The 24729-nt window shown below is 44.2% G+C and overlaps 1 protein-coding gene across 4 annotated transcripts in view; it reads right to left on the bottom strand.

The window, feature by feature from the left end:
- Positions 1–1769: 1769 nt before the first annotated feature.
- Positions 1770–24729, bottom strand: part of MYO5B (myosin VB) — a 149207-nt gene continuing 126247 nt past the window's right edge. For 2 of the 4 annotated variants that reach the window (XM_048290812.1, XM_048290813.1), the window contains exons 29-40: positions 24510–24607; positions 18465–18542; positions 15550–15748; positions 14757–14850; positions 13616–13759; positions 12370–12521; positions 11938–12027; positions 9751–9901; positions 8729–9014; positions 8003–8177; positions 6966–7046; positions 1770–6195 (exon numbers count right to left, since the gene is read on the bottom strand). In XM_048290812.1, the coding sequence (XP_048146769.1) occupies positions 6043–6195; positions 6966–7046; positions 8003–8177; positions 8729–9014; positions 9751–9901; positions 11938–12027; positions 12370–12521; positions 13616–13759; positions 14757–14850; positions 15550–15748; positions 18465–18542; positions 24510–24607 (1701 nt within the window). In that variant the 3' untranslated portion in view covers positions 1770–6042. The remainder of the gene's footprint in view (positions 6196–6965; positions 7047–8002; positions 8178–8728; positions 9015–9750; positions 9902–11937; positions 12028–12369; positions 12522–13615; positions 13760–14756; positions 14851–15549; positions 15749–18464; positions 18543–24509; positions 24608–24729) is intronic. The other 2 variants (XM_048290814.1, XM_048290815.1) reach the window with 1 other exon arrangement.

Here is a 24729-nt window from a genome sequence, read left to right as displayed (position 1 = left end):
CTGCCTGCAGCTCATCGGTGTGACATCAGAAAGCCCCTGGATACTCTCATTTTCCAACACTGCAGGCACTGAAAAAAGGGGATAGAAGGGCTAAAAAGCCTGCAATCACATATTGGTCACTAGAGGGAGGAACTGATCCCTCCGTGGGCTGCAATGAACACCTATCAGTCTCAGTGATGCAACGCCATGGATGCTGCGAGAACCGAGAGAGAGCAGGACAGATCCATGGATGGCTGGTTTACTCTGATAATACAAAATAGTTAAAAACACACGCAAATATCCTAGAATCCCAGAATGGTTTGGGGTGGAAGGGACCTTAAAGCTTATCCAGTGCCAGCCCCTGCCATGGGCAGGGACACCTTCCACTATCCCAGGTTGCTCCAACCTGGCCTTGGACACTTCCAGGGATCCAGGGGCAGCCACAGCTGCTCTGGGCACCCTGTGCCAGGGCCTCCCCACCCTCACAGCCAAGATCTGCAACCTCCAAGCTGCACCACAAAACCCACCTTCCACAGTCCTGGTGGTTGAAATAACACCTTGAAGTATGATTTATCTGTACAATTGCTCCAGTGGAACCATCCTGGCTGTCAGGCAGAAGACATGGAAGCTAGGGAAAATATTTTGTGTACAAATAAAATCTGCCATATGTCTTCATGGACACATTTAAAGTTCTGTAAATTTTCTAGAAGAAAAAAATGTTATCCTGTGAAGACTCCCATTTTTCATTTAAAATAAATTTTCAACTGCTTTCCCTACATTAATTCCGATGACTTAATATATCTATAAATCAGTGAACATACACCAGCATGCAACTTTGTCTTTAAAAAGAGCCGAGGGTTTTGCTGTATTTTCTCTCTTTGCCATTGACTCCCCTCATCTAAGTCTCATTTAAGGCTGAGGGAAGTGATTCTGCCCCTCTGCCCTGCTCAGGTGAGGCCCCACCTGCAGAGCTGCCCCAGCCCTGGGGAACAACAGCACAAGGACCTGGAGCTGCTGCAGCCAGTCCAGAGGAGGCCACCGAGATGCTCCAGGGCTGGAGCCCCTCTGCTCTGCAGCCAGCCTGGGACAGCTGGGGCTGTTCAGCTGCACAAGAGAAGGCTCCAGGGAGAGCTCAGAGCCCCTGGCAGGGCCTAAAGGGGCTCCAGGAGAGCTGCAGAGGGACTGGGGACAAGGCATGGAGGGACAGGACCCAGGGAATGGCTTCCCACTGCCAGAGGGCAGGGCTGGATGGGATATTGGGAAGGAATTGCTGTCTGGGAGGGTGGGCAGGCCCTGGCCCAGGGTGCCCAGAGCAGCTGTGGCTGCCCCTGGATCCCTGGCAGTGTCCAAGGCCAGGCTGGACGGGGCTTGGAGCAGCCTGGGACAGTGGAAGGTGTCCCTGCCCATGGCAGGGGGTGGGACGGGATGGGCTTTAAGATCCCTTCCAACCCAAACCACTCTGGGTTTCTGTAATTTAAGCACATGCACAAGGGGCGGCACTTCCTCCGCTCTTCTCCACTCATTTACAATGTCTCTCCACTCATTTACAATGTCTCTCAGGGCCGTAAGATTCCACACTCGGTGAGTTTCTCATTAGCTGCCAACATTTCAGCTCCTCTGAAACCAAGTTATAACTTCTAAACCTTTCAGTGTCATAAGTAAAAGTGATTCTCCTAATTTCTGTTTATAAAGTATTTTGTAGTGTTAAAATAGAAAAGTTTCTAATAGATAGAAGTGTATTTTGAAAGGGGTTATTTTTTTGCATTGCCATTTTTGACCAAGAGCCACAATTTCTTCAAAAGTGTTTATTTCACAAATTTTTTTTATCCCCAGCTGAATATTACAGTGACTATTACAAGCATTTTCTTATAAACAAAGGTGTAGTTTACAGATTTGTTCAAAATGGAAAAATATAAGCAGTAGTATTTCATCTACAGTATTCACTCATGTATATCATTCAGCTTTGACAGCAGCTATACCTTCTGCTTAAGGTAATGACACTTCACACCACAAAAAAAAAAATAAAAATATCCCCAAAGATTTCAATATAGTAGCACTTTTTAAATATACTTTTTTTTCTTCTAATTTCAAATTAATCTGAAAGTCTTTGCCCATTGGCATTCACAACTTGAAATAATTTGGATACTCATCAGGGTAGTATGTCCTCTGGATTGTTTTACTTAACATCTACCTTGCTAGAATTTCTTTCAGAAAAAATCAATTTATGACTGCCATATATTTATGAATCAATAAAGTTTGAGGAAAAAGCTTCATGGAAGTTCATGCAATTTATTTTAATTACGTTCTATTTATATGCAATGATAAAAAGCTAATTTTTCAGTTAATAAGTTTCCACATTTCATCCACTTACTACTGAAGATGGAGGAAAATAACCTATTGTTTCAAGTGCAGCTTTTTCATTTGTACCTTTTGCAAATCATACAGATAAAAGAGTCGTGTCCCGCAAAGATTTCTGTGTTTAAGTTGCAGTTTGATGAAAAGCAGCCACTGTGCTTAGAACATGCCCACATTTTGGTACTGTTTCACCAATACGAAGAAATTCTTGTAGATCCAGTGGAATAAACTGCATGAGCAAAAAATGTTTGTAATGTAGGATTGCATAAATTCAGTCTTGAGGTCTAATGTTCTTTCTACAGTCAACTACAGCAGCTTTATCAGATAAGATAAGCAACCTCAGTTACGAAACGCCAATTTAAAAAAAAAGAAAAAGGAACTTTCTGGTGAAAATGAAACGTGGATGTTATCCTGGATGCTTCTTGTAGGTCAGCCAGCATACGCCTGAACTCATGTTTGAAGTGTTGGTTTTGTAATGCTGGTGATTTGGGCGTTTTGATGGTTTAATTTATTTTATTCCCAATAGTGCTTTTCTGAAATATAAGCCATCGTATTTGCAAAAATCACCGTGGGTCACTATTGGTTTTTTCCCCTAAGAACTTCAAAGTGTTTTTGCAGACCTCCTCAAAGTAAGATTTTATAAGTAGGCTTTTAAATCCATAGACAACTTTTTCTGTGACAGAATAATAAAAATATTCCACTGTTTTAATGCTTATTTCAGAGAAACAGTGGTTGAGCTAAACAGCTAAAGGCACAGAGTGGGAAAATGCTAAACTTAATAATCAATATTTAAAAATAAAGACAGATCTGGAGAAGAGCCAGCTTTCTCTAAGCCATGTGTTCACTTTGCCTTTTAAATAAAGAAGTGTAAATCTGAGGAAAGAAAGGCATGCTTGAGCATAGCTATTTAACTAATTAACATTTAAATACAAATTTTAAAAACTGCTAACAGAAAAGATAGCATATATTAAAGGTATTTCATACAGAGTTCTCTTCCAGTTGGATCTCACTGGATAAACTACAGGGTGACAGATCAAGATGTTAAATCCCAGTTCCCATCTATACATACTAAGAGTTTTTAAGAAAGAACATATAAATTACGATCCTGAAAGTGCCAGTGAAGGACCATTATCCCCTAGAAGACCATTAAGCACATTTTACAATGGTGATCAGCAACAAAGTCATTGCAGAAGAGGATTCTGCTGCAACCTGTCATTTAGTCTGAGTGATAAGCATAGATTTTATCAATGTGTTGGGAATTGTACTCCAAATATTTTACATCAGAAAGAGGTAGAGACCTGAACTGCCTGAAACTGCTAACCTAAGGTGAATCCTGAGCAACAGCTCTCTCTTGAAACCACCTTACAGAAAGGCTGAATATCCTTTTGAATTATTTATTTTTAAACCGTGATGACTAGTGGAGCATGGAAAGAAGGGAGAAGAGACAACTAAAAAAATTCAGTGCACTGCAAAGACATTCATTGTGAAGAGGTAGGTGAAAATAAATAAAGATATTTTGGGTGAGCGTGTGGTAGGGCTTGCTGGGCACGGACAGCAGACTGGTGGCATTGCTCTCATTGTATAGCAAGGGGAGATGAAGGCACTACTGAAGACACAGCAGAGGTGAGTGCTCAAGGACTGCAGTTTGGAGGTAGTCCTGGCTCTATACAAGCAAAAAATCTGTCATTAGATGGGTGATGGTTAAGGGGAAAAAAATTACTTTTTAGTCGGAAGTCTGTCCTTTAGTGGTAACAGCTGTTCTAAACTATCGTCTCCATTTGAAACAATGTATTTACCCACTGGCATAGACCGATATAATTCTGCACAGCACTCAACTGTTTCTTTTAAAATGTGCTTTTTTGGATAGTAATATACATATATAGTACATACAGGACTACTGCAGTTTGTATATACACCAATTATGTACACGATGTCTAAATCACAACACACTCCTTGCCTAAAAAAGGAAACTGCAGCAGACGGGAGTTAGTGTACCTGCAAGAAACTTCACATTCTACTTTAAACCTCTGAGCATACCTCGTGATAAATTTGTTGTTTGGATTTACACCAGCTAAAAGGAGTAAGATGGAGAGAGTGGGTTTTTCTTTGAAAGCTCTTGTCAAGATGGAACTGCGGACCACAGAAAGAAAACCACAAAAGCAGGTGAGTTCAGACTGATTTAAACAAGACCAAGATGGAAGTGAAAAGGACAGAATGCTGGCAGCCACACATCCTGATTGCAGTTTGGCACGTTGTGCTATGGCAGAAGTATGCCCACGCTGAGCGGTCATGGAGCAGTGCTGAGCCACAGGAACCCACCTCCTCCCCGGCTCAGCAGTCACCGAGAACTCAGCATGTGCTGGCAAGGACCAAGAAAAACCCATAGCTGGTCCCCTTCAACATCTGTGGGGTGAGGTCAGAGGGCTGGTTTAGTTTATAAGTCTGGTTAAAAAAAAACCAAAAACAAACCCTAACAGAATCTGAATTGATAGCAGTTATTCATTTAAGGTTGTTGTACACAACAAGTTTGGGTTCACTCTTAAAGAAATGGCTTACATTACTAACACACCACCTGACAGCTTTTTTTTGTGTGTTAGAACATTTCATCTCTTTTCTTTTAAAACTTTTTTTTTTTTTAAATTTTTAAAATATTCTTCATTTATCCAAGCTGTGTATTTGTATGATTCTTAACATTTTGGATGACTACTGGACTGAATGGAGTCTTTTCCATGGACAGCTACCATTAGGACTAACCCACTGAATCTAGGTAGGGCTGGATGATTAAACTGGGTTGCCTTAGCATGATCTATGCTTGAGGTTCTGATACTGGCCATGTAATAGGTCCAAGAACCTTGATAGCCACTGGATGAAAGTTTTTGACACTTGAAAGCACAGGGAAAGCTAACAGTAGGGATCAGGATGATGCTATACTAGAAGCAGAAGGCTTAAGGCAGTCCTTTGCATCATGATTATTTCACTAGGACAAAACCTTTGCTAACGTAAATTTGGTAGTGTAAGGAAGTCCAATGTAACAAAGTCCTGCCAATTTATTTAAATTTCCACTAAGCAGATGCACTGAATGTATTTAGGAGGAGCAACAACTGTTCTCAAACATAGAATTTGTGACAAATTCCACATCAGTGGAAACAAGCAGCATCCCAGCCCTGTTACCGTTCTGGTGTGATAAATATGTACCTCCTGCAATTTACCTTCTGAATTCACTACTGTGGATGCAGTTACTAGCAACAACTGGAGGCAGAACTGCATGTTCTGTTATTCACACACACAAGACCACCTCCTACTAGACAAATTACAACCTTCAAGGCAGCACAAGTGTCTCAGATTTTGTTTTTGTCATAGACACCTATGAAGATCAAAATAAGCTGTCTCCCACTTTTATCCTTTTTTGTTAGTAGCTTTGGAGATGATTATGGGCTTTGAACTATGTCAACATAAAATCAAGCAGTAAAAAATACATCTAACTTTTCAAGTATCCTTATTTCTGAGCTGCAAATTACCAAAAAAAAAATCACATACAGACCAGTGTCTTTTTTAGTGTACATTTTAGCATCCATTTGTTACTGTGCACTGGTTCTTCCATAAGCCTATTTGGTCCATATTTAAAGAGCTCCTTGAATTCCTTTCATGATTTTTTCTTCCGTTGCTGGAGGTCTCTGGGTGTGAGAGGGGAGCTTAATTCTACTTTCTTCAGACTTTATTGAGAAAATCCAAGTTGAGAGAAGCAGGGAGATGAATGGAGTCCATGGTGATGGCGGATGGGTTGAATGGGAACAGAACTGGGAACATGTGCTTGAAGTCTAACAGCAGCTGTGGAGGGTCATTCCGTTCTTGCAAGTGCTTCTGTTGGGTGTGGGAGAAGAAAACAAGTTTAGCATCAGTTGTTGCCTTTTCTTGTGGTGTTTAACACTATCAAAGGTTTGAGAATGTACATAATTTTATACATACTGCAGAAAACAGTGAGAACTATTATGTTCTCTTCTGCAGCAGCTTTCCTCTGAGCAAGTATTTACAGGAATTTCTATACAGACTATAGGAAACAGGAGAACCTGGTTACATTTTCTACAGACCACAAAGTAAGATACAAGTCCTGGAAACAAGATGACCCCCGATGCACAGCAAAACCAGGACTACATGATACCAGCAGAGCATCTTTGATTCAGCTGCTCAACCATGGAGATATGTTCTGGGGGTACCTGAACACATGCCTTTCCTTTTCCTGCCTGCTCCTTGTGAGCATTAAAAGATGTTCGGCTTTAATTTGTTTATTTGTCCTTTACTTGCCAATTTCTACCTCCTATCTCAGAAGTAACTCCATTTCACCAATGCTTTGTTGACTCCTGCAACCTTAATCCCCAGTCGTGTTGCTACTGAAGAGCTGAATTATCTGAGCTGGGGATTTGAGTGCTTATTGCCCTCTGTGATTAACAGCCTGGTTATCCCTGCAGCTGTGTGCTGTAAATGTATGCACACACATGGCGAACTGAGTTCAGGACAACCTGCAGCAGCATGCCTTTTACAAAATGCCCGAGTTAGCAGTGATTTAATACAGATGTCACTAAAACTACAGAGACATCATTCAAGCCCTCCAATTGACAGCCCTTTAAATTTACCTGTATGTTTCGTATGAAAGCTACTGTCACACGTTCTTCAAACTCATTCACAGGAGTGTAGAGATTAAGTATCTTTACAATCTGTTGAAAACAAAACAGGGTTACAGTCGTGAGAAGCCAAACTTTTCCAGAACACAAAGCACCACCAGCAGTTTGTCATTATATGTCCACAACACATCTGCCATGACCAAACTGAGAACAGAACCAGCACAAGTATCATCCTGGTGTTTCTCTTTGCCTGCTCTTAGGTATTACAAGATCTCTGGACCTGTTAAAACCACTTCTTATGGCAACGTTTGTAAATTGGGAATAGACTTAAGACAACAGATTTATACAGGGACTCCACTTGGCTGGCACATGGTGACATGGATGACTTCTGATGTCACCTCTACAATACTTCTCTTGATGCTCCCTCACTCCTCCTCCCTTACCACCCCTCAGCTTTTCTCAAAAACGCATGTTCAGGACAGGGTGACAGAGATATATTAGAAAGGCTCTCTGAGAACCACTGGAAATCAGCTCACACATCTCACTTCTCCCTTCCTACAACAGTATCAAATTAAGGACAGGCAATCTAGCAGTAAAAAACGTGAGTTTATGTCCTCCAGGAATGGAGTCTCAAAGTTTAAGATCAGATCCAGCCAGCCTAGGTTGGCACTTCTCAACCTTCCGCCCCAAATATGAATCCTTGGTGGGCATTCTGCAGACATAGCCAGTTTAAGACCTGGCAAAAGACAACAGGTGGGTTTAAAATGTCAAGAATCCAACTTACACAACAAACTCCTTGGGTCTGGGTTTCATTTTTGCACATTTCTGGAGCTCCAGTGCCATCAGTGACACCATAAAAGAGGAGCCACTGCTGTGACCAGCTCTGAGAGGGGCCAAGACATAACATCAGTCCTGGAAAGGGCAAGTTGTGCCCACTGAAGGAATGGCACACTGAGGCTGAGCACTGAAGAGCTGGCAGCAGGAGACCACCCTTTCCCACTCCTTAATTATCCACACCCTGTGCTGTAAACCCCAGGCCTGCTCCCCACCTGCTGGGTCGTGAGCGACGTGCACAAGGAGCAGATGGCCTCAGCATCCTCCGAGGTTTTCTTTTTCAGCTGCAGGAGCTGTGCTGCCTGAATCAAGGGCTCCAAAGTTTGTGCTGCTCCACTCTGCTGCAGATTCTTTCCACGCAGCCATTCCTCCAGCTGGCTTATGTTAAACCTGGATAAGCAATCAAGACAAGATGTGAGCTGAGAGATAAGAATAGCATCTCAAAAGGCCTCTTTGGGACTCAAGTTTTGTTGCAGTGTTGGTGTATGTGGCTTTTTGTGATACACACAGCATGAGGCAATCAGACTAAAGCTTAATACTCAACAACTCTGAGTAAAATTTATACTGTAAGTACTTTACAAATAGATGAACCCTGTAACAGCTGAACAATACAAGGGAGGTGCTTTTCTAAAGCATTCAGATTCCTCCAAGTTTCAACAATTAAAATGAAGCTTTTAACCAGCTTTTAAATGCTAACAAGATCCTGCAAGATACCCAGGTACCTTTGAGAATATCTACATAGAAAATACTTTTGCTGTGCCCACTCTCCAGCTCAAGGGGAACACACAAAGATCCAGTGTGGGAAAGAGAGAGGGTAGCAAAAAGAAGATTTGACTAATTTACACTGAGAAATGCACTTTATTTTCCTATTTTCCACCAACTTATAACATTAACAAAACTTCCCTAAGCAGGCACAGCCATGCCCCAAGCCCCAGCCCCACCTCAGCTGCATGCCCGTGCTCCACGAGCAGACGTCCTTCCTCAGCAGGAGGTTGTTCAGGGCGACAGCATTGATCATGTAGAAGAGCTGCTTGAACACCTGCTGGATGATCTCTGGGTCCAGGCCCTGGTCACACATGATGCTGTGGAATGTGTTCAGCTGGCGAATCATTTCGTCCAAGCTGTAGGAGCTGTCACCTTCTGCCACAGCGGAGGAGTATTTCCTGTAGCCCATCGGTTTGACACTGGAAAGCCCCTGGATACTCTCATTTTCCAACACTGCAGGCACTGAAAAAAGGGGATAGAAGGGCTAAAAAGCCTGCAATCACATATTGGTCACTAGAGGGAGGAACTGATCCCTCCGTGGGCTGCAATGAACACCTATCAGTCTCAGTGATGCAACGCCATGGATGCTGCGAGAACCGAGAGAGAGCAGGACAGATCCATGGATGGCTGGTTTACTCTGATAATACAAAATAGTTAAAAACACACGCAAATATCCTAGAATTATACAACAGTTTGGTTTGGAAGAGACCTTAAAGGCCATTTAGGTTCAACACCCCTGCCATGGGCAGGGACAGTTTCCACTATTCAAGCCCTGTCCAACCCGGCCTGGGACACTTGCAGGGATGGGGCTTTCCTCAGATGAATCCTCAGGGATTTGGCTGAAGAAGTAACTCTTCTCATACCTTCTCTCACTCTCGGAAAACAAGGTTTTTATGACTCTTTTTCCTCTTCCCAATCCTTTCCTCCCTTATAATGTACATTTCCATCCATAAAAAGATTAACCACAAACCTGGTCTGGCAGCGCAACCTCACCTCTTCCACTGCCTCCCCAACAGAAATGAAAGCGGTATCTTCTGTAGTGGGGGAAAAAACCCTCATCCTTATTAGTTTCTATCATGGAGGAAGATGAAAACTCTCCCAGGTCAAGCTGGCAGTGTGCAAAGGTCTGAAAAGCAGCCAGAGCAGATAATCTGGGCCAAGAAAGCCCTTGCTAAAGGGCAGCATGCTGTGAGCTCACCGATCATGGGCTGCAGGATGCCCCCGGCAATGTTGATGAGCTGCTGGTAGATCTGGATGGAGAGGTGGCCCAGCACCTGGCGGTACTCGGTCAGGTCGAAGTTCTTCAGGCAGTGCTCGTTCTGCTTCGCCGTGTTTTGGGTCATGAAACCCTGAACAGGAAATTAAAGCACCCAGGTTTGTTATCCCACCCACTTACAGTCCATCAAAATCACTGCATTAAAACCCCCCGGCACCCTTAGAGTATAATATACCAAAACATGTTACCAAAGTACATTATAGAAAAGAACAAAACTCATAAATCACCTTTGATTTACTCAGGCATTTGTTCATAAGTTATTACTAGAGGACTACTTTTTGAAGAAAATCATTAAACTACCAGTTGTTCATTTTATCCTTACCAAGGACCTGCACATTTGTATTAACTGCAACACACAGGATTAGAAAATGACATTTCAGGCCCTCTGACACTACTTTATAGCTATGTGCTTATCCCTTTGAATTGCAACTGTTTTTATGGGAAACAAAGTATTTTAAAATTAAGATTTTTATAAAATTGGAGAAAAAAATTGTGCCTGCATGTTATGTGCTTTGACAACATTTTAAACTGTTCTGAAATTCATAAATCTCCCCAAATAACTGAAATTGTTGCCTGCCTTTTGCTGATACAGCTGAGCTCTAATCCTGCATTTGGCTGCTGCAAGCCCTCAGTTCTGGGCTCAGATATTAATACCAGTTTTAGTGGCAGAAGCCAATGCGATGTTTTAATTAACACAGATGCTTTAATTGCCTACTCATATGGTCTTACTTGGTGTGAAAATTAGAATTATGGAACTGTTTTTGTTGGTTGCTGACTAGAAAAATACAGCATGTACAAATTTGAGTTGATTTCACAATTTCCTCATTTTCCTGACTAATCGAAGAGCATCAAGCTCTTCACATGACAGGACTGCACGTGGTTTGGGATTTTCTTTTAAACCATTTCTTAAAAATAGCCTGGATTTAAAACTGGAGATAACAGTATTTTGGAAACTGCTCAGAAGTATTTCTCCCCTCTATTTTTTGCACCAAATTGCCAGTGGAATTTGCAAACAGCTGCTTCATTTAACACAGTAGATCATGGCAAACAACGTAAAATTTAAGACTGTGTTTTAGCCCAGCTGGTTTTCTGGGGAGGATTTTCTTTAAATGCAATATTATTCTCCAAACAGAAGAGGGCAAACAAGAGCATTACTGCTAGTAAGTATTCTCTAAAATATTTTTAATTTAACTTTTCATTTTAAATCTTCAAAATCCAGTGCTAAGTTTTTACACACAAATCCTTATCTTTTGAATGACCTGAATAGTTAATTTAATTGTATGAATTTTTTTTCTTGAAGTTTGAATGCTCAATATATCTAACAAAAATCAAGATTTAAAAAAAAACCCCAGCATTTGGGTCTGTTGAAAATTTTAATATGCAGAATACATAGCTATAAGGATGGCAGTGTGTAATGTTCTAGGAGGACTGTGCTAATCCCATTTTTGTTGGAAGGGAACAGCTTTAATAAAACTTATTCCAAGCTATGAAATATTAGTTAATGAAAAGCTGTGGGACCAACTAAAACCAGGATAACAGTCTCCAAAACAGCCCACCACAGATAGAATGGGACAGCTGGGGGTGTTCAGCTGCACAAGAGAAGGCTCCAGGGAGAGCTCAGAGCCCCTGGCAGGGCCTAAAGGGGCTCCAGGAGAGCTGCAGAGCGACTGGGGACAAGGCATGGAGGGACAGGACCCAGGGAATGGCTTCCCAGTGCCAGAGGGCAGGGCTGGATGGGATATTGGGAAGGAATTGCTGTCTGGGAGGGTGGGCAGGCCCTGGCCCAGGGTGCCCAGAGCAGCTGTGGCTGCCCCTGGATCCCTGGCAGTGTCCAAGGCCAGGCTGGATGGGGCTTGGAGCAGCCTGGGACAGTGGAAGGTGTCCCTGCCCATGGCAGGGGTGGCACTGGATGAGCTCTGAGGTCCCTTCCAACCCCAACCATTCTGTGCTTTTAGGAGCTTTCCCAGGAGCTGCCGTGCTATATCCAGATTAACCAAGGAGGGAAGTCTGAGTGGCCCCATCCCACAGTCAGGGGGAAACCCCTGGTGCCAGGAGGATGCAGGACCCTCCCTGCAGGGCTGCCCACCACCCCCCAGGCCAGGTTCTCACCTCTTCCCCGCTGTACTGCTTCAGGCAGTGCAGGAGGCGGCACGTGTTCGCCAGCCAGAACGACGTCATCTCGAAGTCATCGTGGTGCTTCTGCAGAGACAAAGTGAAAACATGTGAGATGCCCCCCTCCCTTCCAGTGGGGGGTGATGGCATCACAAAACAAAGTGATTCTGAGTTTCCCCACCCAAAATCAGGAAGTTTTCACTCTGCAGCTGGGCAGTATTAGCCATTTCTTCCCCGCAAACTTTTTTTTTGATCTCTAAATTCAAACAATTTTATTGCTAAGATCACAATTCTTGCTCTTCTAAAAAGGGAGGCTCTAAGAGCAATTTGGCTTGAAAATTGCTGTGAGAGCTGAGTGCCACACACTTGGACATGGTTATTACCATCTGATACCTCTCAACCCCGAGATAAGAGCAAATGGGCACCTGCCTTCAGCACTTTCTTAACGCCGTTGATGGTGGAGGTGAGCAAGGAGTGCACCTTCTGGTCATCATTAATGTAATCTGCGTGTCTGATGCACATGTAGAGGATGTAAGCAGGAAGGCAGGGGACAGTAGCAGACACTGCCTGGGGCTTGAGATCTAGAAGATTTGACAATTAAGAAATAAATTCACAAAAAAAAGCCAAACTTAAGTTTCCCCAATTGACAGGTGAAGCAGAGAACTCCAGAGCTGGAGATGTACCCAGGCAAACCCCTCTCCCCTCAGCCCTGGGGAAAACGGTATTTTGGCTCTGCAACTTGCATCCCTCTCTGCAGCATGGACACAGAGCCAGAGGTCCAGCTGCAGGGCAGAGGGACCTGCCCTAGACCCTCAGCACAAGGGCTTGGGAGGGCAGCCCTGTCTGCACCACCCCATTTCACCTTATGGATGCACAGTAGAAACAGAGCTTCTTTACCACATAAAACCCTACCCCAGCAGCACACAAACCACCTTGGAACAGCTCCCTGAAGCTTTCAGGAATACCTCCCACAAGCTATAAATCCCCTCTCTGAACTGATGACACATTAAATCGCTCTTTCCCTCAAGATACTGAATCCTAATGGCAGCTGTGGGCATTTGGAGCCTCTAAAGGACTGTCTGATATGGGGAACTTCAATGCCCACAGCAATGGGCTAGCACTGCTCTTTGAACATTTTTGGGATCCTCACTAGGTTCCGCTGGGATTAGAGAGTGGTGGTAAATACCAATGCCTAGCCAGGGAACCCTAACTTCTGGAACAGCACTGAGTGAGGGGATGCTGCATCAATTCTGACCAGGCTGTGCAGTGCAGAGGAGCTCACAAGTTCATTATCTGTTGTCTGTTATTACCTCATAAACCGAACTCCCTTTGTTCCACTGCTGTGCCAGATCCCAGTGGTCTATCCTTCTGCCATCCTCTCCCTATCTTTCACAACGTAGGAAGCTCAGCAAGTTACTGCCTGCTCTAAAAACTGCAGCCTCGCTTTGCATTTCCCATTTTTTGCTATCCCGAGGGGATTGTATCCATACTGGTCTGTCTGCTTAGTGCAGCACTACTTCACCTACCCAAACTGCCATCACCACAAACATGCAGCCCCAGAAGGGATTAACTGAGAAGATTTATTTGTCTACCTTGATTTTTTAATCTCAAGTTTACAAACTCCCCCAGGCAGGAGAAGAAGCAGCCAGGCAGAGGAGCAGAGCAAGTTCCCCACCTGTAATGAGGTTTCGGATGAGAAGTGGCTCATCTTCCTTGTAATATTCCAGCATTCCCTGAAAATCTTTCTCCTTCCTCTGGACAGCAACCTGCATGTTCCGCTCATGTGACCTCCTCTCCACTGGCACCATTGTCTGTGATGCTGTGAAGAGAAAAGTGCATCAACAGTGGCACCTGGAAATCAACAACTTCTCAGGCCCTTCACTGGCCTTAAGTGCAGACAGCAAGTCAAAAAGTTATATATTAAATTCCCAATAATGTCATGAGCTTTGACAGACTTATAAAAATATAAACAATCAGGTCCTGGATTACCAGTCTGCAGAGTTCTGACTATGAATGAAAGAAAAAGTGCAAAACTTGAACCTGAAAGAGGAAAAAATGAAGCCATTTTTTATTTTCCAAGAGACCACAGGCTAGAAGGTAGCAACCCTAGTGTATGATTTTCACACAATGGGGCAAAAAGCAGTCAGGCAATGCAGAATCCCTGAGCATGTCATCTTCTGTCTGCCTGCAAAGCTGCAAACCTCAGTGGCACACTGCTGAAGTGTAATAAAGCAGAAGAGACCAGCATGTAAATACTGCAGCAAGCAGCATGCAAATCACACTGACAGAGACCAGCTGGGCGAGCCGTGGAAACCCTCCAGTTATTCAGCTTAATTTCACTTAATGCCTGGTTTCCAGAAATTAACTCATGAGAATGGGGCTCTCTGATTAATCACGGCTTCTCCAGAGAACAGGAAGCGCTTTCTGTACAACACAGATGCCACATTTAAGGTGCTTTCTCATCAAGCAGAATATACATAAACATTTTAATACTAAAGGGTTATAATTCCCCCTTCAAAATTGACAGATCAGAGCATTTTTCTGCTGGCCACTGGGCTCCTTTCTGTGTCTCTGCCTGAGTCACTGCATTGACAGCAAAAAGGTTTCCTTAAATATCCTCCAAACCCTGATACAGGGTCAGTGTCAGCTCAGTGCCTGCTGCTAGTTCAGTGCCAGAACAAGCAAAATCTTACTTTCATAGAAAGGAAAAGAGGGGGGGAAAAAAAAACCAAACCCTGCAGCCCTCCAAGGCTGGCCAAAGGAGTAAAACCCAAGTGCAGTTCCCCCAACCCAGTATCTCCCAACACACAAGTCACCTTCAAAATCTTGGATCTTCTTCATGTAAATCTTCAGTTGCTTCTTCAGCTTCTTTTCATTCTTTTCCAACTTTTCCAGCAATTCTTTAAGATCCTGAAAGACAGAAGATGCATTTAAAAAAACTCCCAACATTAAACCCAAGAACAACTCATTTGGGGTGAGTTAGAAGCTGAAGCCTGATCTGTGCATCACCAAGGCATGGTGTGAGCACCTTGGTGGAAGAAGAGCACCCCCCACAGTATTTAATCCTGGCTGTTAATCACATTCACAGTTTTATTTAGATACTGGAGTTGTTGAAAAAGGCAAAAACTCAGGAGGTGTCAACATTCCCTCCAGACCTTGCACACAGATACACAAGGGGAGAAAGGGAAAATTTATGATCATCCAGGCCAACTTTTTGGAGGGGCAACTGCCCTTCCACACTTCCAATAAAAGCAAGCAAGGTGAAAGGCAGCACTGTGCTGCTTTTGTGCCTAACAGAGTAGAGGGGTCCCCAGTGATCTGATTTGGAAGGCAGTGCCACAAAGTAGACAGGCTTAAAAAAAGCATTTAAAAATATTTAAAAATAAAGCACCTATGTAGTCACAAAAGTCATAACAGCCATGGAACATCAGCTCAAGGCCAAGTACCAACGCTCCCAAATGCACCAGTGGGAGATGCTGATGGATTCTGCACAGAGTTTAGGAGGGGTGAAAGAGATCCCAGTGCCCTCCCCTCCCTGTTATGCTTCCTATCTCCTTTCTCTCAAACTGTATTTTCCCCTCTTCCTGTGTTCTCAGCACAGCCTCTTACCAGGTTTTCATTGGTCAGCCGTGTAATTTCTTGCTGAAGTCCGAACTCCACCTGGACCTCTGGAGAGAGCTGCAGAGTCTGCAAGAACACCTGCTGCTGCTTCTCCAGCTCCTCTTGCATTAAATCCACCTGGTTTCTCAGAGCTTCCATCTCCTCCTCATGCTCCCTTCTCTGATCCTGTAGCTGTGCTTCCAGCAACCTGAGAACAGGACCACACTGATCAGTCTGTGATGTCAGCATGATGGTAGTAACCACCACTTGAGTTTAGATCCTTCAAAATTAGCCAACTTGGGAGATATTCCCAGTCAACCTCCCTATAAAACTGACAAACAAGAAGCTGTGGCTGTAATTGTCACATTAGTCTGTCATTTGTATACTGCAGATGAAATACTTTTGAAATTAAAGAGATATGACATCAAATGTTGGTTGTTTTTTTTTAAATAAAGTGAGGAAAAAAATCCCAAAGCACCCTTTTTTATTTAACTGAATCAAACATCCAGGTTCCTTTACTTGCAAAAAGCAAATGCATGGCAAGAAAGCTGCACAGATCAACACCTGGAGGTTTTGTTTTCAAAAGCTCAGCTTGAAGGACATTTGTTCCTGTGCTCCTTTCCTGTCAAACATCAATTCTCACTCTTGAGAACTGAACTGCAGGTCTTGCAAATGGCTGTGTTCCGCTGGAATGCCACTGGCTTTGTTTGCTACATCTGGGAGTATCATAAAAGGCAGATGAAACCCTCCATTCCTCGTAGTTGTTTGTAGAGCTTCCATCCATCTTTGTTTAAAAAGAAGTACACTCACCAGTGCCTCAACTGGCTTCCCTCTAGCCCAAGACACACAAATACTAACGCCACGACACACAGCTGAGAGAAGCCACCAAACCCACCCCTTCTCCCACTTTTAGGTGTGCACTCCCTGTATTCCTCCAATAATTTGTCCTGCCAACCCTTCCCACCACCCTTTCACCTGCACCAGGCCACCTTCCAGCCCTGCACAAGGACAACTGTGGCACAGGGCAAGGTTGTGGAATGCTGAGCTGAAGGGTTACTAATACATTCAGTTAATGGATTAGCCAGCCATTTGCTAAGACATAATGCCTTTTTAAATCCAGTGGAAGAATGATTCATCACTAAGATGTTAACTGCAGGCACCTGTGCTGATGGTGATGGTGACAAACCTGGCAGGTGACATGGTAATTGATCTTTTTAAGAGTGCCCCCTACCCTCTGCTGCATGGAAATCTCCCTTCAGCCCACCAGCTGTTGCCAGAAGACTGGAGTAAGTGACTCCAGAAGGTATGAGGACTCTGAGAGAGGGCCACCAAGCCAGAAACTGCAAAGTATAGTCCCAGAGTATACAGGACGATGGTGGCCAAGAGAGGAATGACCCAAGGGGATAACCAAGCCCCTGCCCCTGCTGCAGCTCATGGATGTGCCTGGTCAGAGCTATGGATCACCTCTCACTCAGCTCAGGGCCTTCTGACACTGGATGCAAACAGCAATCTCAAAGATGACTCTGCTGTCAACAGCTTCACACTGACCCAGGACATGCACAGACACAGAGCTGTGGGGAAAAAGCTACAACTCTCTCTGGTCCACAGGGAAATTGATGGTGATCCACTGCTGTGAACTGTTTCCCTACAGGAACAACTATGCATGGAATTTTTTTGTTACAGTGGGGATACCCAACATTTTTTGTTGTTGTTTTGGAGTTTTTCTTTAGTAACTTTTATAAAACAGTGCATGCTTTTAGGGAAGATCCCTGGATGAGAAGTACTAATCATTCCCCAGGTTGTTTTGTGTGGTTGTTGTTTTTGTTTTCTTTAGAAAATTTAACACAATCTCTACTTCCACCTTCCAGCACAAGACAGAAAAGCATGTTTTCCACCTATAGAAACATGGGCAATAATCCAGTCAGCCTCATAATCCCATCAGGATTTATATTCTTAATAGGCTTGGAAAATACAGACCCACCATGAAATAAGTATTAAGTACTTATTTTTCATTTTGTTTCTTCATATTGGGATTAGTTTGGGTTCAGCCTGGATAATCCATGAGACACCCTTAAAAGAACATGCTCCTTCTGTGTACCTGGGTTCCTACTCTGCTTGGAAAAACACGTGAAATAATTGCTGGTACTTCTTCCTGTTATTGTCTTCCTCTTATTGTCTGGTTTCACTCTGATACCTCTGGATGCAACCCCTTTAGACCACTCTACACAAAATATTTAAATTTTTCATCTCTTTAATGCCCTTAAATGTTGAATAAAAATCATATACTTTGGAGCCCTATAACCACCAAGCACAGGGGTGATGCAGGACAGGAATCCAAGAGGGATATTTGCCCAGCAGAGCAGGACGTGGGGAGAGCTGAGCAAGGATGGCACCCGGTGTCCACCACGTGCCTTTCTCACCCACAGGCAACACATGGATGGGAGCACACAACCCCCAGGATTGTGCAAAAGTGAGCACTGGGATACAAGGACAGGCCCTTGCCTTCCAACAGGTCAAGGATTGGGAGAAAACACTTCTGAGAGGTGCCATATCTTAGTGCATTTTGGGGGAAAACAAATAAATAAAATAGGAGGGGTTTTTTGGCTTCTTGGAGATCCCAGCTTCCCAACCCCTTCATCACCCAGTTTCCCATTAAGGTCACATAATCCTTACTGGATCACAGCTCAGGCATTAGTGACAACAGCCACCACCAGCAACGGCCAGTTGGAACCATGACTCCTCTGAAAATTACAGGAGCGTCTCAATTCCTGCAGTGTGGAAATCTGACCTCCAGCTGCTCCCAGAGAGGACAATGGGCCCTGTCCAGGATTATATGGTACCAGCAGAGCAAGAGAAAGAAACGAGGGAAAGGAAAAGGGAGGAGAAGGGGAAGCAGCAGTGGGGAAAAAAAGAAAGTGTTTGACCTGGCAACTTGCTTTAAACCTTGGTAAGCCAAGCCGAGCTCTCCATCTTCATTGAGATAGCCCCAGTCCTCAGTCTTGCTAGAAATAAAGGACAGAAAAAGGAAACAAGAGGACAGAGAAAGACAAAAGGTCAATTGAAAGAGAAGGGGGAAAGGAGCAGAACCCTTATTTGTTTTATTAAGTATTATTTTTTAGAGCACACTTTCATTGCATTGCATTTCTTTTTCCACCACAGGGAAGGGGAGCCCGGCCCTGGTTGTGCCCTGTATGACATTTTAAAAACAAGTTTCTCCATTTCCTTCCCACTGCAGCAACTCCCACTGGTCTAAAATAAATTCTCCTCCTTCTACTTCAGCCAAGGGTTTCCCTGGCATTTGAGTCAAACACATCAGTCTTTCCTCGGAGCAACCTGTGGTGGAGCAAACACCACATGCATCCACACAAGATCAATCTCCTCTGTACACATCCAGGCAGAAAAGTCTCATCTCAATTTAATATTTTTAGCAGATTGGTTTTTTTAGTCTCCTTTCAGCAGATTGTTTGGGGTTTTTTTCAAGTTATATGAGGCAAGAAGCTGATTTATCTTCTCTAATGAGGTGCTGAACACATTAATAATGAGTGATGTAAGCTGGTCAACTTGACCAGAAGCACTTGTTACAACAAGATTTTATGTGACTTTGATGTCAGTTAGAAAACACTGTTTGTTTTAAGCAATAACAATTTTAAAAGTAAGCAAAGAAACCATAAAATTTAATATATCATTATATTAAAAAAAAAACAACTAAACACAAACAAAACACAAAAAGAAGCAAGCCAGCACACGTCTCCTGTTTTGAAAAGAGCTGTAGCAGATGCCATTCCCTGGCAAGGGAATCTCTGCATATTTCAGTGGAAAAGCACAACATACAAACTTTCTACAGCAAATTTTCACACGAGGAAAGCAGTGAGAAATGTGGTGTTGCAGCACTGCTTTGAAAGGGCTCTGGAGGTGCCTTACCACCACAGACAGCTCGTGGATCCCTCCCCATGCCAGTGCTCCAGCACAGCACTTCTCAAAACTAGCAAACATTTCAGGCACGACATTTGCAAAGTTCATCTGTTAGAGCCACATGTATGAATTTAAATTAAAACCTTGTTGCTACCCTATATGTAGCAAGTTTCCAAAAGGGTCTGCAGGCTGACAGATACAGGGAAGTTTATTGGTCTCATTTGCATGAATTTGTTAGTAAAGTCTTTTTTTTGGTTCATATAATTTTAGCAGGACATGTCCTCAGGCACTAAAAACCAAAGGAAAAAGCAGGAAGGATCCTCACTATTTATTGCATGTCAGAAACCTGTGAAACCTCACATGATGAGCAGCATTTTTAAGAGATAGCCTCCTTGGGAAAATAGCTTTCCTTCCTTTTTTAATCACAGGCATTGAGATAAATGAGGAGAACAGTTCAAGGAAGTGCCATTATAAGATAAATACATAAAAAATGTCGATTTAAGGTAAACCTGCACTGGGAAATAAGCATTCAGTCCATCTCCATCAACACAGCACTGACTCAGAAATCACTGCACTCCCCCTTCTCCCAGAAGTTCCGGTTGACCAAGACATAAAAAGGGGTCCTTTCAACGTAATTAGATTAATTAGCATCTGAAATATAATTTCCTAAAATGCTGGGTAAATCCTATTCTCAAATAAGGCTGGAGAGGACTTGAAAGGGCATGATTCACAAAGCCTTGTTTCCCCTTTATCCTGGTTTTGGAGGCACAGCTCTGTGGGAGCAAACTGCCCTCATCAAGAGCAAAAAATTCCTTCCCAAACACCTCCCTGCCCAGTGAAAGTAGCTTAAAGGAGGTGTAATACACCAAACCCAGACACATTAATTTCAGCATCTTCAGTAAATGATCATCTCTTCATAAAGAAGGGCATTTCACTTTCAGACACAGATACATCTTTTTGTTTTAGTTATAATGGAAAATAACGTGCACCACAGACTGGCTATATGGCAGAGTGGGAAGATACCCACTGGAGAGTGGGAAGCAGAGATATGAACCCTTTCCACATGATGGCCTTTCCCAGCTGCAAAAGCATCCCCCATGTGAAGCCAGCATCAGCTCTTCGGTTTGCATGGCAGCTGCAGGTGGGACTTGCCCAACAGGAAAAAAAAAAATCCATGTACTCAACAGAAATCACTGGGAAGCTATCACGGAAGCTAATTTCAAAGACACAGCCTGATTTACTTTGAGCTGCCAGGTTATTATCTCTAACATCATCACCTGGTCTCTCACTGGCTCTGCATTTCCACCAAGATCAAACAGGCTTGAAAGAATGATCCCAAGAATTGAAACAGGGAATAAAAAGCCTACTTAGCTTTAGATTCAGTTACTGAAGCAGAAAATGAGGTAGGAACTAACTCGATGATTCCTCCCTTAGCAGCAGAAATTCAGCAGAATTTTTTTTTTAAAGGAAAAAAGAAACAAAAAAGCAGAGTTTAATGTATTTATAAAGAAAGGGCTGCTTTCAGTTCAAACTTGCCCTTGACCTGGAATCAAAGGGCTTTGTGGAGAGAGAATTGCTACATGGGCAGGTTTAGCAGCATGTGGCAGAGTTCCTCCTGCCATATTTAGAAGTGCTGCTTCTAAACACATGGAGACATAGAAGAATAAAAGGTTGATCTCCCACCAAAATAAAGCCATGCTCTGTGCTCAGCCTAAATAGCTAAGACGTGATGACTTGGAGCTAGGAGTGACTCCTGGGCAGAGCGAGGTTTTACCACATCAGTCAGCCTGGGCCAGTGGAAGAGCATCCACCTGGTCAAAAAGCACCACAGACCAGGGGGCAAAGAGCAGCTGACACCCCTGAAGGACAGAGCCATCCAGAGGGAGCTGGACAAGTCCAAGCAGTGGCCCAAGGGAACCTCTGAGGTTTAACAAGGCCAAGTGCTGGAGCTGCACCTGGGTCCGGGCAATGCTCGGAATCAATCCAGGCTGGGATGAGCAGCTGGAGCAGCCCTGGGAGAAGGACCTGGGGGTGCTGTGGGGGAGAGCTGGACCTGAACCCCCCGTGCCCTGGGCTGATCCCCAGCGTGGGCAGCAGGGGAGGGGGATTCTGCCCCTCTGCCCCGCTCAGGGGAGACCCCACCTGCAGAGCTGCCCCAGCCCTGGGGAACAACAGCACAAGGACCTGGAGCTGCTGCAGCCAGTCCAGAGGAGGCCACCGAGATGCTCCAGGGCTGGAGCCCCTCTGCTCTGCAGCCAGCCTGGGACAGCTGGGGCTGTTCAGCTGCACAAGAGAAGGCTCCAGGGAGAGCTCAGAGCCCCTGGCAGGGCCTAAAGGGGCTCCAGGAGAGCTGCAGAGCGACTGGGGACAAGGCATGGAGGGACAGGACACAGGGAATGGCTTCCCAGTGCCAGAGGGCAGGGCTGGATGGGATATTGGGAAGGAATTGCTGTCTGGGAGGGTGGGCAGGCCCTGGCCCAGGGTGCCCAGAGCAGCTGTGGCTGCCCCTGGATCCCTGGCAGTGTCCAAGGCCAGGCTGGATGGGGCTTGGAGCAGCCTGGGACAGTGGAAGGTGACAGCTGGAACAAGATGGTCTTTAAGGTCCCTTCCAACTCAAACCATTCTGTGATTCTGTGAAAGAGAAATGGGAGTGCTTCTTGCAGAGGAGGTGAGAGAAGAAGTGGCTCTTGCCTATAAATCCCACTTCAGAACTTGCCACCCCATCAGAGAAGCTTCCCATTGCAATATTTATTGATCAAGATTAGAAAGGGAAGGCGTTTCTGTTTCTCATGCTGACACCTTTGGGTACAGAACTGTGTAAGTACAAATGCAAATTTGTGCTGGGGGAGGGAATGTTAATTTATGTCCACAAACACAATAATCCAGGCTCCCCAAGCATTTGTCTTCCTCTGTTTTATTGCCATCAACACCAGCCTACAGCTTATAAACCAACCCAATACACAGACAACTGCACCCTGTAACGGGGAGGCTGGTGGTGCTTAACAAGCCATTGGATAAATCACTGCAGAAAATCAGGGTGAGAGCATATAGAGCTGCTGCTGCTGTATTTCAAGAGCCAAGCTCCAGCCAAGCTTCACATGAGAGGGAGATGAGAGAATAAAGAACTGAGCCTGGAGACTTCAGATTTCCCCTCCCAAAACTTAAGAGGCCAAAAACCACCAAGGCCAGATCACATGAACTTCTTAAAATTGCAGCTCACCCATGCAATTGCAAGGAGAGAGATTTGTACTCTTGTGGAAAATTAGATCCTGGAAAACTATAGGCCCTGGAGGGATTTAAAATCCACGTGGATGTGGCACATGGTTTAGGCTGTACTTGGCAGTGCTGGGGGAAGAGCCGGACCTCAAGACATCCTTTTGAACCTAAATGCTGTTATGATTCAATTATCTCTGCAGAAGTCAAGTGTGGAAACCAGAATGTCTGAAGGAGGACTGGAGCCTCCTGGCAGGCTACAGAGGTCAACATGTGCACCAGTATGGCCAGACACCACTTAATACGGGGGACCTGTGATACCACCTGGTCAGACACATGTCCTGTGAAAGCAGCAACTCTTATTTTGACTCCTTCACCAACCCCTGAACACAAACTAACCACCCTTACACATGCACGCTGGAAAATTTAGGGAGTAATTAAAGCTGTGCCCAACAATGGGATTTCACATCTCATGTGAACACCCACACCTCCAGGGGAATGCTGGAAAGAAAGAAAAAGAAGGAAAGAAGAAAAAATTCACAGAATGCATTAAGTGACCAAAGCCCACATCTTGCTGCAGGAAGCACACTGAGCCCACTGATTTACTGACAAGAATGTGATGTGCAGATTAATCTCATCCCCTCTACTGCAGGAGGGGCAGAAATTTCATCAGCAAGTCCACTTCAGGAAAGCAAATACTCAATGGAAAATTGAAAAAGACCACAAAGACCAGTCCTGATCCAGCCAGACATGATGCCCAGGTGAGAAACCAATGTCAGAAGAGTCCTTGACCCCAATAGTCCCCTTTCCACCAGGCCCCCAGACCTGGTGAAAGCTGGCTGAACAGCCTGGGCAGAGCCTCAGTCCAGCCATCAGGGTTTTGAGCTCCACTTAAATGGGCCTTTCCTCATATTCATACAGGTGTGAATAAAATCCTCATTAAGTCAGGTCCCAGCCTGGACTGTTAACAACCTTCTGCAACCACTCCACAAAGCAGCAAACTATATGATGTTATTAAAAGCCATTAATCCACAATGGCTGGGTCTTTTTCCTTGCTGAATGGAAATTATTTAGGGAAAAAAAAGCCTCAAACATCTGTACTTGTCAAGAGAAGAATAAAAAAGATAAACATTTGATTTCCTTGAAGTAAAATAAAAATTTACTTTTCATATTATCTTGCTGTTTAATCCATGTAATTTTTTTCTTCTTGCAAGATGCTGCTTTATTATTTGATGTCCTCCTGGGCAGCTGCAAGGACTGATTTAATGCTTGGCAATTATCAGCCCATTGTTACTGGCAGGACAGACACATGTTCACAGTATTAATCCTCACTGAGGTAAACCTGCAACCAAACAGTTGTTCCTGGCACTCAGTTTGGGTGCAAGAAAACCAATAATGTGAGTGTTTCCAGGGAATACAGCATGTTTGTTAACTCAGTTAACCACAGCGGGCTTTTGCCTCTGGGAAAACAGGAAGGGAACTGTGGCATCTTCCCAGCACAGTATGAGATACCTGAAATAAATGTCTCAAATACATCCCAAATCTTAGCCTTGCTGCTATTTACATACTGGAAGCAAAGCCAAAACCCAGTTTTGCTCACTTTCAGGTTTGCTCTTCCACCTGCTCAGTATCAGGCTGGAACTAGATGATCTTAAAGGTCTCTTTCAACCCAAACCATTCCAGGATTCTATGATTCCGTAAGATGTGTGTCTTTGGTTTCACCTTCATGGCCCACCCTTAAGTCCATCAGAGGCTGCTAATTCTCTAAAACATGTTGATTTTGGTGTGGATCCATTTCTCACACAGAATCCCCCCGGTGCTGGAGAGGTCTGTGCCACACTTACCGGTTGGTCTCACACATGCCCTGGTAGGCTTCGATCGCATCCTCCTGGTCAACGTGCCGGTCACTGTTGGGCCAGCTGGCATTGGGGGAGATGCTCTCCTGAAGTCAACATGCAAAACAGCAATGTGACATCCTGCTTTAAAACTCTGCCTAGCTTTAAAAGTTCCTGACACCAAACAATGCCCAACCATTCTATTAAAAGCATCCCCAGGGCATCCACC

This window comes from Corvus hawaiiensis, chromosome Z, assembly GCF_020740725.1.
Source record: "Corvus hawaiiensis isolate bCorHaw1 chromosome Z, bCorHaw1.pri.cur, whole genome shotgun sequence".
NCBI classification, from domain to species: domain Eukaryota; kingdom Metazoa; phylum Chordata; class Aves; order Passeriformes; family Corvidae; genus Corvus; species Corvus hawaiiensis.
This window is presented reverse-complemented; position numbering and strand designations above follow the sequence as displayed.